The 16,163-nt window shown below is 43.8% G+C and overlaps 1 protein-coding gene across 1 annotated transcript in view; it reads right to left on the reverse strand.

Moving 5' to 3' along the window:
- The window catches only part of Mccc2 (methylcrotonyl-CoA carboxylase subunit 2), a 57,825-nt gene that overhangs the window by 23,170 nt on the left and 18,492 nt on the right, over window positions 1-16,163 (reverse strand). Inside the window, exons 4-7 of the mRNA XM_051182836.1 lie at window positions 15,950-16,051; window positions 12,446-12,573; window positions 10,713-10,825; window positions 1,966-2,079 (exon numbers count right to left, since the gene is read on the reverse strand). Coding sequence (XP_051038793.1) covers window positions 1,966-2,079; window positions 10,713-10,825; window positions 12,446-12,573; window positions 15,950-16,051 — 457 coding nt within the window. The remainder of the gene's footprint in view (window positions 1-1,965; window positions 2,080-10,712; window positions 10,826-12,445; window positions 12,574-15,949; window positions 16,052-16,163) is intronic.

Raw genomic sequence — 16,163 nt, forward strand, 5'->3', positions numbered from 1 at the left:
TATCTTTCCACAGAGAGAGGCAATTAAAATTTTCACCTTCAATTATTCCGCCCTCAGAAGTCAATTACCGGTTCTCTTTCCAAAAAATGCAGTGCTAAATGGCTTTCAGTCCAGACAATAACTAATTATAAGATGTGTCTGAATATTTAGAGACATAAAGAGAGATAAACAACAGATACACTATATTTATTCTCAGGATCTGACTAATTTCCAGAGGGGGTTGTCATCAGTTAGTATTTGTTGAACACCCACAGCATGTTTGATGCTGTGACAGGCACACAGATGACAAAAGCCAGAAAAAATGAAAGGTATTTACCCTAGTAAACAGCAAGTTAGGGAGGGAAAGGAGCCACAAGAACAGAAAGTCGCTCAAACCACCCTAAGCTACCCGAACTAACAGCACCTGAACCCCCTCTTCAAAGCCTTTCCTACCTGCCTACCATCAAGTGTCAGGATACCCAATCCTCAAATCTATGGAGCTTCAGATTCTTCCTCCCCTAAACACAGTCTCTCAAGGACCACTGAGGGGTTCAGATCTGGAGAACTTCAGACTTCCATGGCCACTGAATCAAGGTCAATCTGAATCCATGGTTGACCTGGATGAACTCTCCTAAAACACCAGGGGTTGCTCCTGCATGAATCCTCCCAATAGAAGTTTTCAAACATCACTCATACCTTTATTTGTGAAAGTTTGTACCCTTCGCAGTGCAAAGGTAAAAAGTTCAGTACATTTTCTGCACAAGAGCCCATGAAAACTTATCACAAACAACATGAGAAATGTTAACAGATAAGAACACTGGCATTCTAAATAACACTGGAGAGTTGGCAGTTAAGTACCAGCTCCTTCTGGTCTACCTCAACTTCTAATAACATTAGGACTCACACAGAAAACATTTACTTTGCGTGAAAATGAGTTCTTTCTAGTAACTGACATTCCTTGAGTTCCACCATTTTAAAGCATACATTTCAGAGGGGTTTTTTTGGTAATCACAAAATCATGCAGCCATCACCACTACCTAATTCCAGAACATTTCATCACTCCCAGAAGAAACTCCCAGTCAGCAGAAGCCATTCTCCGTTATTCCTCCCTCATAGATCCTAACAGCCACTACTCTATCTCCATGATTTTGGCTCCCTTAAATATTCACAAATGTGGAATCACATTTTTATGTGTGTCTCATGTTTCCCATCCATATTATGAAGAATTTCATTCCTTTCTATGTATGAACATTTTTTATTTTATTGCTTCTGGCCTCCTGCCTCTACTTCCTAACTGCTAGGAGTATAGTTGTGTGCTATGTTACACAGCTCAAAACACCTTCTAGGATAAGCCAGGCATTCAAAATTCTCAAAAAGCCAGATACTGTTCCCACCATGTTTCTTCCACTCTACATTTATTCTGTCTTTTCCAGAATTTCACCATGTACATGAAGGAATAGAAATGCATATTTCCCAACATTTTACCCAACAAAAAGTTACAAGTTAATATTATGTATAACCCAGAGTGGTCAAATTCTTAAAGAGCAAAAAACAGAATGGTGGGGCCAGACATGGCACATACCTTTAATACCAGCAGAGACAGGGGGATGGCTGTGAGTTCAAAGCCTGCTTGTTACATAGTGAATTCTAGGCCAACCAAGGCTACACAGTGTGTCCCTGTCTCAAAGAAAAGACAGAGAGAAAGAAAGAGAGAATGGTGGCTGCCAAGGCAGTAGCATAGCAACATCAGGGAGCATTTAATGGGTTTACATTGAAGAAAATCAAAAAAGTCATGGAGCCGGATGTGGCAACATCTACATCATAATGCAAATATGTTTAATGCCACTGAAGTGAAAAATTAAGATTTATCAGACAGTAAATTTATGTGATACATTATACTTACCATATTTTTTAAAGCATAGACTAGTTTGTGTCTATATTTAACCCAATGAATCAACAATCAATCAACCAAGATAGTATTCTTACCAAGGGTGGTCCGGCTAAGAAGATGGTACCCTGCTTTTGTACGATGATGTTTTCATCAGCCATCGCAGGCACGTACGCACCTCCTGCCGTACAGGAGCCCATGACCACAGCTATCTGCAAGGGAGGCACAGACAAGCCATGAGGTGAGACCCCAGCAGGGAACAGCAGGGCACTGGCACAGCGTCCCTACTGCAGTGCCTAGGTGCTGCTAATGTCTGATCCATGGACTTGACTTTAGAAATGCAGTCCAGCACTGGTTCTTATTGTGTAGCCTAGGCTAGCCTCGAACTCACGATCCTCACATCTCCTGAAAACAACGCCTCCAGGCACACACTCTCCCTGTGACTAGGATCTCTTTTGTTGCTGTTGTTTGAACTTATGCGTATGTATGTGTCTGTCTGTATGCATCGAAGTGTGTGAGCAGGTACTCACAGAGATGGGAAGAGGGCATCTGATCTGACCCCTTGGAACTGGAGTTACGAGTTTGCAAGCATGCTGGCGTGGGTGCTAGGAGCTGAACTCAGGTCCTCTGGAAGAGCAGCAAGTGCTCTTAACCACTCAGCCATCTCTCCTGCCTCCTAGGATAGTGTCTTGACCTCTTATACAAAACCATTTTGCAGGGCTCATGTCACACTCAAGCACATAGATAAAGATCCTATCAGGAGAATGCTAGCAGGATAAACTACTAGTCTGAGAAAAGAAACCTACCCCACACCCACCAGCTTCCTCAAAAGAGAACTAATAGCAGTGTACCCTCTAAACAATTACTTTATATAAATAAATAGTTCATGGGGACATTGAAATAATCCACTGAATGAATGTTATTAACATTTAGTGCTAGCACAAATATATCTTCTAAATATAAAACTAATATTAACATTTGCATTTTAAAAGTTCACTCAAATGGCTAAGATGGCAAAGTGATCCCCAATACCCACACAAAAAAGTTGGGCATGGTATATATACTGGGAATCCCAGTGCTGGGGAGGCAGAGAAAGCCGGGTCCCTGGATTTCACTGTTCCACTAGTCTAGTCAAATTGGTAAATTCAATAAAAACGGAAGACCTTGCCTCAAAAAATAGGTAGGACAATTAGGGAACGGTTCACTAGTGAAGTGCTTGCTGCTCAACCTGGGTTTGAATTCCCAGCACATGAAACTCAGAGCACCCATGTAAAATGCCAGGGACAGCTATGGGTGTGTATAACCCAGCATAGAGGAGTGGGGCCCAAGAACGTGCTGGCCAGGTGGCCGAGCAGAAACGGTGACCTTGTAAAAACTCTCTAGTTAGCAGGTAAGAGGTCCTGACTCAAAGCAGGTCAAGGAAGCAACAGAAAAAGACCGGATGCCCTGATCTGCCCTCTGCATGTGTGAGCATGAACTCATAGACACCCATACATGTACATCACACACACACACACACACACTCACACGCATACACTCACAGGCACGTATGCACACACACTCACACTCACACGCACGCACACACTCACAGGCACGTATGCACACACACTCACACTCACACGCACGCACACACTCAAGGCACGTATGCACACACACTCACGCGCGCACACACAGACATGACCGCGCACACGCACACCAGCGGCCATGTCAGAGGAGACGCAATCAGCAATGGAGCTTATGGAATACAGTCCAGCGCATAGCAAAGCTGCTATGCTGGGTACATCCTGGAGAGCCAGCGCTCTGGGGGGGTGGGGGGGGGGACTGTCTCCAGAATGCCCTTGGCTTCTGTGGCGCTTCCTCCTGCTTCCTGCTGCCGTGTTTCTGCTGATTTTGGCATGGTGTGATTACTATGTGACAGGATCCCACGGTATCTAGTATAGGGTGGCTGTTCCATGGGAAAATCCCAGTCCTCACTGGGCAACTTTCTTTCAGATCATAATGAAGATGAGTTTTATGAGAGCAACAATGCTTTGTTAGATCTATGATTTAACTGAACTTTCTGGACCAGCCTAAAAGGTACAGATTGTTAAGACAGTTAGCAAAGCTAGGGGAATGGTTTAGGTTATTCTGCCAATTCCTCCAATAAGAAGAAAGGAAGAAAAAAAGCGAAATTAGGTTAGAAGTCACTTTGCCTTGTGAGAGTTGCAGAAGATGGAAAATGAGAACAAGGAAGTTTCGTGTATTATAGAGCCATGAACTCTGCCTGCGGAAAAATAAAGAGAGCAATTATGTCTGTAAACCCAAGGTTAGGCCTGAGCTCCTTGGCCATGTAACTTACAGAATTAATCACAGGCCCCAGGTATGTACCTTGAAAAAAACAAAGTTGTAAAGTGAAATTACATGACCCTATTGTGTGTAAAGAAAAATAGGTGGTTAGCTAGACCACCTGCTGAAATGTTTGCCAGAGCAGAAGCAGAACAGGAATTCTGCTACACTGGAACCCAAACCAGCTGCCTACAGGCGCAAAAAGAACTGGCTGAAATCTACTTAGCCTGCTGAAGACCAAATTAATCAGTTAAGAATGATTGTTGCTTCCAGGTAAATAAAAATGCTTAACTACTTGTGGGTTTCTAAGGAAAACATGTAACTTGTAATCTTGATGTGATTTCTTCCTGTGAAAAGATTTTAATTTGTTTTTGAAAAGTATGTCCCTTGTGGTTGTGAGCTAATCTTTTCTGGAATAGAAATGTTTGTCTTAGGAGTTATAAAAGGGATAAAAGAAAGGTAAGAGATATAGAGGAACGAAAACAACAGGAAAAGATATAGAAGGAGAACAGCCGGAAAGAAGGAAGGCAGGGAGGAAGGGAGGGAGGGAGAGAGGGAGGGAAGGAGGGAGAGAGGAGAGGGAGGGAAGGAGGGAGGGAGGGAAGGAGAGAAGGAGTGAAAGAGGAATAAAGGAAGGCAAGAAAAGGAGGAGGAGGAAACCATCAGGATAGAAGAACAGAAAAGAAAAAGAGAGTAAGGACAAGCAACAGAAAGGAAAAAAAAAAGAATTAAGCCTTGACCCTCAGAAAAAAGTCTCCTGGTGTATATGTAGTTGTGTGACACCATGTCTCCTCTTCAGATTCTCTGACCTGATGAAAGCACACACACACACACACACACACACACGCACACACACATACACACATGCACTGCACACACACACATATACATGCGCACACATATACACACGCACACACACATAAACATGCACACACACACATACACACACAAATAATAAATACAACTTTTAAAAAGTATAAAGAAGGAAATAATTATTAAGTTGAAGCTGGGTTAACTCACAAGGAGTTAACAATAATGTTTACTTATGGGTGTTCAAAAGCTTTCCATTTTACAAAAAGCTTAAGAAAATCCTTGCCTAAAGATTAGTATGGTACAAAGAATATCATGTAAGAGTTTAGCTAAATACCAGTCAACAGTAATAAAACTATCACCAGAAAAAAATAAGTACATATGATTTTTTTTTTTTTGTTTTGTTTTGTTTTGTTTCCCAAGACAAGGTTTCTCTATGAAACAGTAGTCCTGGCTGACCTGGAACTCGCTCTGTAGACCAGGCTGGCCTCGAACTTACAGAGATCTGCCAGCCTTTGCCTCCCAAATGCTGGGAGTAAAGGCGTGTGCCACCACCGCCCAGCTTATAATGGATTATTTTAAGGTACCACATGATTTTGTTTCTGATCCCTATATCCCATCAGCTTGCCTTATATTCACACAACACACTGCTTTGGTGACCACAGACCACACTAATATTAGTCCCAAAGGATAGTACTGTGAGATAACAACTTTCCAACTGCACAGCCATCACAAAAGGACTTTTTCCCTTCATTAAATGTTTTGTGTTTATAATTAAACCGTCTATGACATTTAATTGTTAGAAAATACAGTACCTATCATTTGGTTTAACAATTACCCAGAAGTGTGGTTTCAAGTTATCTACAGCTACAAAAATCCGTCCTCATACACACAGGGCAACACCGACTGTAGCCGACAGGCTTCAGTGGCTCACCATGTCTGAGGAATAAATGAATTGTGGGTGAATTCATTGTTAATATCTAAACACATTCCTTTAAAATGGGGCAAAGTAATAACACAAAACTCCAGTTCAGTAAAATCCGTGTGGTACACCTATGTGTTTAACTAGCTCTGTACTTTATGTAGATCTGGAACATTCTGGGCTTTTTGCAAGGTTCAACCTGTGGGTGGCAACCCTTTGGGGTTCAACAACCCTTACACAGGGGTCATCTAAGACCATGGGAAAACACAGACATTTACATCACAATTCATAACAGTAGCAAAATTACAGTTATGAGGCAGCAATGGAAATAATTCTATGGTGGGGGTCACCACGACATGAGGAACTGTATTAAAGGGTCACAGCATCGGGAAAGGACAGTTTTACCTCATGCCCTGCACTCTCTGAGACAACACTGGGCTCAGGCCACATTGTCCCAGTGCAGTGCTCCAGAAGGAAAAGACTCAAGGAACTGAGAACAGAGTCACCGTGATGTAAGATTCTAAAAGGGAACAGTTTTCAAAAATAAGACCTAAAAAAAAAAAAAAAAAAAAAAAAAAAAACAGCGTGGAGTCCAGGAAAACAACTAGAAAACAAAGGAGAGGAGAGGAGAGAATAGCAACTGTCAGCAAGTTCCAGATAGGAGGACGGGGTGCGTGCAGGAGGCGGCAGGAGGATTATTTTGTCAGAGTGCCATCATACCATCTGCTATGGAATGAGTGTTTGTGTCCCCTCCCAAATGCACGGTAGAGCCTCAACCCCCAGTCATGTAGCTGGGGTTATATGATCCCGAGAGCAGAGCCCACGGTGTTATCAAGGTCCCTGTGAGACACAAAAATCTCTCTGTCCATCAAGTAAGGACAAACCCAAGAGGAGGCCTTTCCCAAGTCCTGAACCCAAACCAACCATGCTGGCACTCTGGTCCCTGGGGCCCTCCAGCCTCCAGAGTTGTGAGAAAGAAATCCTTACACTACCCAGTCTACACTAACTGCGAACACCACCGTGGTAAAGGATAGGAGAGCGGGGACAGCTGAGACAGCAGAAGACTCACAGCTAAATGAGTAACTGACCAAGTATCAACACCCGACTTCAGGGACTTCTGTCAAATGCCCGGGACATTTCAGATGCATCTTCTCCACAGTTTCTCTGCAATCAGGGAAATCAACAAGGCACTCTTCTGACACCGGTTAGCGCAGGCTCAGCAACAGGCAGGTGAGCGTGGCGAACTTCTGACCTGCCCCCAGTAATCGCTGCTCCCGGGGTCCCTATCCATTGCAATCCCTGTGTTTCAGCAGACCGAAACCGCTCCTTGTAACCCTCTCGCTTGTGAACCTCGCTTGTCTCCCTTTCTTGCTCTGATGACTCGCAGCAAGCTTTGCAATGTTCTGGAAAGACCGCATGGCAAGGGACCCAAGGATGACCCTCCAGTCAAAAGCCAAGATGAACTGAGGGAAGCCTGGAAAGAACCGATTCAGTCAACAACCATATGGGTGAACTAGGAAGTGGACCCTTACGTCAAACTCTCAGGTCACTGCACCTTGTAAGATCCTGAGCTAGGCCTAGACTCCAACCCACAAGAAGGAGATAATAAATGTGCATCGTTCTACACTTCAAAGTCTGGGGATACTTTGTTCTAGAGCAGTAGATAAACCTTTTACTTGGTCTAGGCATGTGGCTCTGTGGTAGACACTTGTCTACTATGAAAGAGGCCCCAGTTCCAATCCCCAGCACTTAAAACAAAACAAACAAAAAACCCCTGTGTCTCATGAGAGTATACCGGAGGCATATCTGACTTCCCTAGTGTAACTGAGTGCTGACTGACACATGGATAAATTATGAGAAATGCAAAGTTAAACAACTTCAAAATTGAGCAAATATCAAGGAGTGAAATTCTACAGAGAGATGGCTAAGCCTGTATGTAATCCAACCTCAGGACCGCCTTCTTCTGTGAAGTCCACCAGTAACCAAAACATCACGATGGAGAGAACTTCCTATTCCACTCTTCGAAGACTCTGTTCTAAGCTACCAGTCTACGGTAGACATGGAAGATGAAGGCCAAGTATGATTCTGCACCACCCAGTGATCGATGCAGCCACCATACTAAATGAAGGAAACCAGACCAGACACAAAGTTACAGGAGATGTTCACAACAGACCAACCCACAGAGGCAAAGGAAATCCGTGGCTGGGAGGACAGGACAGGAACAGAGTGATGATTGCTAATGGGAAGATTAAAAATATAATAAGCTTGATGTAATTCAGTAATGCTCAAAGCACAACTAAAGTTTCACAGTTAAGGATGAGTTGCATTTTCACAATACCGCTATGTAACTTAAAAACACAGTGTGGAGGGGATGTCAGACACCCACTTCTGGCCTCCAAGAACATTAGGCACATATATGGTACACAGACATACGTGCAGGCAAAACACTCATACACATAAAATAATTAAGTAATAAGTACATTTTTTTTTAATAAACAAAGAATTTAAAAGCACAAAGAACCCTGTAAGAGCTGCAGTCTATTCCCATAAGAATCAAAATTCTCAAATGTTTTGTCAATAACAAAAAAGCCACATGGGTCTCAGCTAGAAGGCCTGAGCAGTCTAGCTGCTCAGTGGAACCAGAATGTATTCCTGATGCACAAATGGACCTTGCGGACACATCCCCCATGGAGAGATACTCCCTTAACCTAGAGACAGGAGAGAAGTCCTAGTCCCTACTTCAAATAACTTGTCAGATTTAGATGACCCCTCCTGGAGGGCAACACCCTACATGTGGAGTGGGGGGATGGGAGGGGAGGGTGGTCGGGGTGCATGGGGGGGGAGAGAGGGAAAGAGGGAGGGAGGAAGGGAAGAGGGAACTGGGACTGATATGTAAAATAAAAAAATTAAATTAAATTAAAAAAAAGAAGAAAAAAATATCACTTGTGGGAAAGATGGCAATAGTGAGTGACTGCTAAAAAAAGCCTTTCTAGTCACAAATGTTTTCATTTATTTTTAAAAGATACTTATTTTTAAAAGATAAAAGGTTTAAAAGATGGGATCTTACTATGCACGCAGCCCCTCTGGATTAAAATTCGATATGTAGAATTTTATATGGAGTCCTCAAATTCACGGACTTCCCACCTGCCTCTGCGATTAAAGGCTGGGATTAAAGGGGTGAGCCACCCATTCATTTTTTTTTAGTTATGTGTGTGTGTGTGTGTGTGTGTGTGTGTGTGTGTGTGTGCCTGGGTAAGTTTTGTGTACATCATGTGCACGCAGGAGCCTGTGGACACCATAAAGTGGGTCAGATCCCCTGGAACAGGTGTCACAGGTCGTTGTTGGTGGCTGACCCATCTTCCTAGCTCCCCAATCACAAGTATTTAAGTGAATAAAAAATTTGAACACTATGCAAGCAGACAGATGCTGATAATAGCAATTCAGATGAAAAGAACACAACACAGATAAGTTCCATCACAGTCCCGTCTCATTGTTTAATTCTGAGTTGCTTCTCGCCCACAACAGGACACAGGGAGCCTGGTACAGCAGCATCCCACCACTCCATCTGCTCACAGGACCTGGGGATCCCAGAGCACAGCAGCACTAGAAAGCGCTCCCAGCCCGGTGTGCCCATGTGCAAGCCCTATGCAAGGCCGCCCTGGGATCCAAAGTATCTGGAACTGTAGAGAAAATTCTGCTCCACCCTCCATTAAGAACTAAAATGCCATAAAATGCATGGCTACGCTATGAGGTGTGGACTCAGCTTGGGTTGTAGGAACATCACCAGTACTGTGCCCGCATCAGGACAAAGATAAACTCAAAGAACTCTGAGAGACAACAATCTTCCTCCACCAGAGAGGATGACTGCTATGTGACAGAGATAAAGGAAGAAGGAGGCCAAGCATGATCCTATGACTTACGAGCAAGAAAGTAGGGGGTGGCCATGGAAGACACGTAAGCCACAGAAACAACCCCTGCCGTCACTTCCACAAGCAAGGGCTGAGTAACAGAAGTAAGTTGCTGCAAACCACAGACAATCACGTGGAACTCTTCAGACAAACCCATTACCCTCCAGGTCCTGCTAGGGCAAACAGACAGTTTCTCATTATAATGAAATGAATTACAAACAAAAACCAGCGGCCGCTCAGTGAAAGGGAGAAAGCTTGCCTGGAGGTCTAGTGCCTCATTCTGAAAAGTGCATGAACTCTGGACCTCCTGTGTCCCCCTGCAGAGCTAGAGACCATTTTCCACTTCAATGCATGCTGAGATAAATGCAACAGAGACGGGATAAATGCAATAAAGACTGGATAAATGCAGCAGAGAAGGGATAAATGCAACAGAGACTGGATAAATGCAGCAGAGAAGGGATAAATGCAACAGAGACTGGATAAATGCAACAGAGACGGGATAAATGCAGCAGAGTCTAGGATAAATGCAGCAGAGACGGGATAAATGCAACAGAGACGGGATAAATGCAGCAGAGACGGGATAAATGCAACAGAGACGGGATAAATGCAGCAGAGACGGGATAAATGCAACAGAGACGGGATAAATGCAGCAGGTAGAGATAAAGCCTCAAGACAGAGTCCATTCTCCCTTCCACCTGCAGATTCCCAGAGCTGGAACTCAAGTCACCAGGCGTGGTGGCAAGAGGGTTCTCGGAGCTGTCTCACCTGACTAAACTCTGCTTGATTTTCAATTCATCATTTCATGATAGAAATTATATCTGGAGTTGTTTTTTTTTTTAAACAAACAAACAAAACACATATTTGACTAATTAGACATTACCTGTGTGATATTTTTAGAAGACATAATTGCCTGATTATAGAATATACGGCCAAAATGGTCCCGATCTGGAAAGGTGTCGGCTTGCCGAGGTAAGTTGGCCCCTCCTGAGTCAACTGCACGAGGAAAAGGAGAGAGATGAGCACAGCTAGCGAATGGCCATGGCTAATCAGATCCTCCCGCTAATGTGTTCTAGAGTCTCGGACCCCCTAGCACAACCAAACGTTTCCTCCCAACATGTTAGGCTTTCCAATATTGCATCAAAACCCCACATGAACTGCTCAGGACATTCTGTCCCTTCAAGGGCAGCCAAAGACCCAGAGATACCATGAATTCTCCAGGAACTGAAAACCTGCATCTTCCTAGACCAATATAAGGAACCATTAAAGAATTAGTGGGTAATTTACACTTTGCTTTCTTGTACTATTTCTCTTGTTTTTATTTGTTTTTTTTTTTTTTTTTCTTTAAGTGGTTTAACTGTATGGCTCATGCTGTGATCCTCCTGCCTCAGCTTCCTAAGCATTAAGATGAGTTTTACTACAGATTGAAGTCATGGACAACAAGGCCTGCCATCACTCAGGATGTCCAGGCATGTGAACCCAGCTTGGGTTACACAGGGAGACTTTTGTCTCAAAACAGAGTTCCTTATTTCATAGCTCCAACTTCCTTAGCTATGAAATGAACAACAGTAGCAATGCATATAGTTATGAGGAGGACATGAAGTTATGAATATAAAAGCCTTTAGTCCAGCATCTACTCTGAGTGTACAGAATAAATGTTTAAAAAGAAAAATAAGTGTTAGGTGTGGTGGTGCACACCTTTATAATCCTAGCACTTGGGAGGCAGAGGCTGGAGGATCTCTGTGAGATCCAACTTAGCCAAGGATACATACATAGACTGTGTCTCAAAGAGAGAGAGAGAGAGAGAGAGAGAGAGAGAGAGAGAATTGGGGATTCGCTAATCTTACACCTACTGTTATTGTCTACAATCATTGCCTTTCATTATTTATTATTTTGCATCCAGGCTGACTTTAAATATGGCCATACTCCCTGAAGACAGAGACAATGTTACTATGCCTCTAGTGACTGGCAGGTGGGCCTGCAAGCAGTTTGGCTTCATTTGCTGTTTTTCTGTGTAAGTTCATACTATGAGTCAACCAGGCAAATTCACTTTCCCGGAAAAAGAAAAACAAGTATCTATTATGACCTGTTCAAGTGTTTACAAATGAATAACACGTGCTAGGATTCTGGCAGACTAAACCAGTATCCAAAAGCTGCCAATTCTAAATTGCTTTGCTTTTAGAGTCTACTCAAAACAGCCTTTAATGCAAATGTAGTTTCCTCTCAAATGAAGATGGGCTCTCTCAGGAAATCAAGTGTACCTTGACTTACAATCCATTCAAGTTATGTAATACTCAAGTATTTAACACAGCGCCTGCCCCTCAAGAGATCCATAAATACTAGCCATTTTTTAATAGTTCAAGTTAATTATTGTTAACAGAAAAATAAGCTATCCAGGGGAAGAGCTAGCACACAACAGACTGTTAATTTAGCTCCGTGGTACTACGGGCAGGTCTTAGTTACCTTCCCCCATCGTTCTCAGCAAACACTATATTCCCTTCTAGCTCAGGAGGACCCAGCAGTGTTTTAAAGCAGCCAGTGAGGGCATCATCCACACAGCCTCCCACAGTCTTCCATTTTCCCAGCTACGCAGTCCACAGTGCACCCGTGACTTGCCCAGATAGATGCACGGGAGCCTGTTCTGCAGGGCTATCTCTTGTGCCCGCACGTGCTTCTTCACGGTCACTGGGTAGTAGCTGCCTCCTTTGACGGTGGCATCGTTGGCCACAATCATGCATTCTACTCTGAAAGGCAGAAGTGCCAAGAGACTATGAGATTTCTGCAAAACGAGAGGCAATTAAGCTCATTATAACTAGAGCATGCAATATGGCCTTCAACTTCCAATCCACGTCACTAATGCCTCTCCCAGTTCATGGCCTTGTGCTGCAAAACCAAGCTTTAATCATGGTTCACATTTGTCAATTCAATAGAAAATGACTACTTCTAACAGTATTATACACGTTTGATTTTTAAAGAGTCGTTAGTATTGAGATATTAACCTAAGCCACTGTTCAGTAAGGTTCTTTTCTGTTCCCTTTCCTTTTTTTATGATTTTATTTATTTTATTAGATGGATCTGGTTTTACCTGCATGTATATCTGTACTCCACACAGGTATAGCACCAATGGAGGTCGGGAGAGTGTTGGATCCTCTGGAACTGGGGTTATAGACAGCTGTTAGCTGCATGTAGGTGCTGGGAACTGAATCCCAGTCCTCTGAAAGAGCAGGCAGACTTCCTAACCACTCCAGCCCTCAGTATGGTTCTAGAAATGAAAGGACCCTAACAAGATGATGATGTCTTTTTAAAAAATACAATTCCCTAGGGCAAGGAACTCTATTATAGTGACTCTTTAAACTGTCCTCCTAAGTGGCTGGAGAGATGGCTCAGTAGTTAAGAGCACTGACTATTCTTCTAGCGGACCCAGGTTCAATCCCCAGCACCCACATGGCAGCTCACAGCTGTCTATAACTCCAGTTCCAGGGGACCCAACACCTCACACAGACACACACACAGGCAAAACACCAATGCATAAAATAAAGGTAAATAAATTCTAAAGAATCTTTTTAAGAAAGAAACTAAATCGGGCTGGGGAAGACAGCTCAGCAGTTAAGAACACTGCTGAGGACCCAGGTTTGGTTCCCAGCACCCACATGGTGGCTCACAAGCATCTGTAACTCCAGTTCCATAAAGTCCAGTATCCTTGTCTGATCTCCCTAGGCACCAGGCACACACGTACATTCAGACAAAAACACTCATACACATATTTTGTTTAATAAAAAATAAATTTTAAAAAAGTAGAAAACCATGAGAATAAACTGCCAGTAGTATTAAGATACATTTTCATATTTTTAAAAGTGACTTAATAGCTGTAAGTAGTAGTATTTGTAATCCCAGCACTTGAGAAATAGGGGCAGGAGGCCAGCCTGGGCTAAAGAGTAAATAAAACCCTGTCTTTAAAAAAGAAGGTCTGAGGATTTGGCTCAGTGGACAGCATAGAGTTTAAACTCCAGAACCACAAGAGAAGTCAAAACCAGTGTTCTTTACTATTACAACCATGGGAAGCAAAGAAACCACACACACACACACACACACACACACACACACACACACACACACACACACACGATCTTTCTAAAATATGTTGTTTGATGTCACAGTAAATCTATTTTAAATAGTATAACACAAAAGGCTATGTATATGGATTAGCTGGGAGAGTATTGCATGATACACTAAAAGGCCTAAGCTGGATTCCCAGTGTAACATACAGCTGTCAGGGTGGCATATACCATAATCAACCCCCACATAGACTTGTCACAGAAAGAGAAATAAACTCAGTTCACAAAAAATACTGCCGTGCGCACCTGCTGTGGCTTTGCCTATACAGCACCTATTATTTGGTACTGGAACTAAACTCTCCTTTGGAAACTGCTGCTCTTTTTAAGCCACATGGTTCAAGCAGCACACTCCACAGCCCAGGAGAGCACATGAACCAGGCGGCCTTCCCAGCCAGTGTCCCGCCGTGGCGGAGCAACCAGCAGACTGCAGCATAAGCCTCCTCTGTCAACTGCAGCCACCTGCAGCCACCTCTGTCTCTGGGTGTGAGAGCCAACACAGCCAGGCAGGACCAGGAAGAGCTGACAATATAATGTCCTGCCAAACTTTCTACTATGGACACTTAAACCGCAACAATGTTCATGTCACATGTATGAAATGAGTGGACTTTTCCCAACCCTGACACCCCACGCTAGAGAGGCTATAGTCAACTCATACATCATCTTCCCTCCCCATTTGTCTGTCTGGGAGAAATCTATATTTGAGAATTCATTGATCCCTGGATACCGATGTCCAGGGAGAACAACTCCAGACAGAATAGTTTGTATACCAGTCTGACATTCTCAGACACAGTTCTCGGGCTCTGCTTCTAGCATTCTTTCGCCAAAGAGAAGTAAACGGCGCCTACCCACTCCTTCCTTAAAGGGTCCCAATGATAAACCGAAGTGTACTTCCACCAAAGCACAACCCGAGGAATCAATGACTCTCCTGGGCTTGGTGAGGGACCGCTTGCAGTGGTGGGTGACTCCAAAGAAGTCACGCCCAAGTCTTCACCTGGCACCGGTGGCATTTCCCCACAGCTCTATCACTCAGTTGACATTCCCTGACCTCTACTCTAGTGCCTCTGCTTGTAATCAACAGGCTGGGCGGAGCTGCTGAAGTCTCCGGGGAGAGTCCAGTGACCCTCACACCCACTCTGAGAGAAAGCCAGCCGTTTCAGCTCTGACTGGGTGGTCTCCAGCAAGAGATTAGACGGAGAGCTTCTGAAAACTCAGCATGCCAACAGGGAAGATGTATTTTCCCTTTCCACGGAGAGCTTCTGAAAACTCAGCATGCCAACAGGGAAGATGTATTTTCCCTTTCCAAGCAGGTATCAACTGCAAATGGTTTCTTGGTGGGGGGGGGCTTTATGCCCACTTCCCTTTCTCAGGGCTGGGATGTCATTTGGGTTAAACACATGTGTGCTGTCACAGTCTCTGTGAGCTCACACGTGTACCAGTCCTGGTGTGTTTGAAACATGTTTCCTTGGAGCCGGCCACCACCTCCGGCTCACACAACCTTTCTGTCTCCTCTTCCGAACAGACTTTTGTCTCACTGATTTTCCTTTTTATTTATTTAATTTTTGAGACGGGGGTTTCTGTACACAGCCCTGGCTGTTCTGGAACTCACTATGTAGACCAGGCTGGCCTCAAACTCAAGAAATGTGCCTACCCTGTGTGCTGGAATTACAGACATGCCCCACCACACCTAGCTTTAATGCCTTTTTTATTGCTGTTTTTGTTTCAGTTTGTCCGTTTTTTCTCTCTCTCCGTCTCTCTCTCTTTTATGAGAGAGAGAAAAAACATGAATTTATATGGGTAGAGAGGTGGGGAAGTGAGGGAGTCTAAATGGGATCCAGAAACTCTGGGTGAATTTTCCTCTTCTCCCTTTGGTTTGTGGTCTCTACAGCTCCGCAGACGAACCTAGCCTTAAAGAGCACGAAGCTTACCTGCCAACATGGAGGGTGAGTGACAGGTACAGCGTTCACAGTTCCTGCCCCTCATAATTGAGCACAGGTGGGGTACTCACCCTGACACTCGCCCGATGCCTGTAATGATACCACCTGCAGGGACTTCCTCGTCACCATATAACTGGTACCCTGCAAACTGGGAGAATTCCAGAAAGGGAGACCTAAAGGAAAGAAAGGATGTTGAGTAACTTAAGTATCCGTTCTTAAAAAGTTACACATAAGAATAGAAAGACTATTTTTTAAACAGGTCAGTATTTCAAATATGCACGTTAC

The sequence above is a fragment of the Phodopus roborovskii genome, unplaced genomic scaffold (genome assembly GCF_943737965.1).
Source record: "Phodopus roborovskii unplaced genomic scaffold, PHOROB, whole genome shotgun sequence".
Classification (NCBI taxonomy): Eukaryota; Metazoa; Chordata; class Mammalia; order Rodentia; family Cricetidae; genus Phodopus; species Phodopus roborovskii.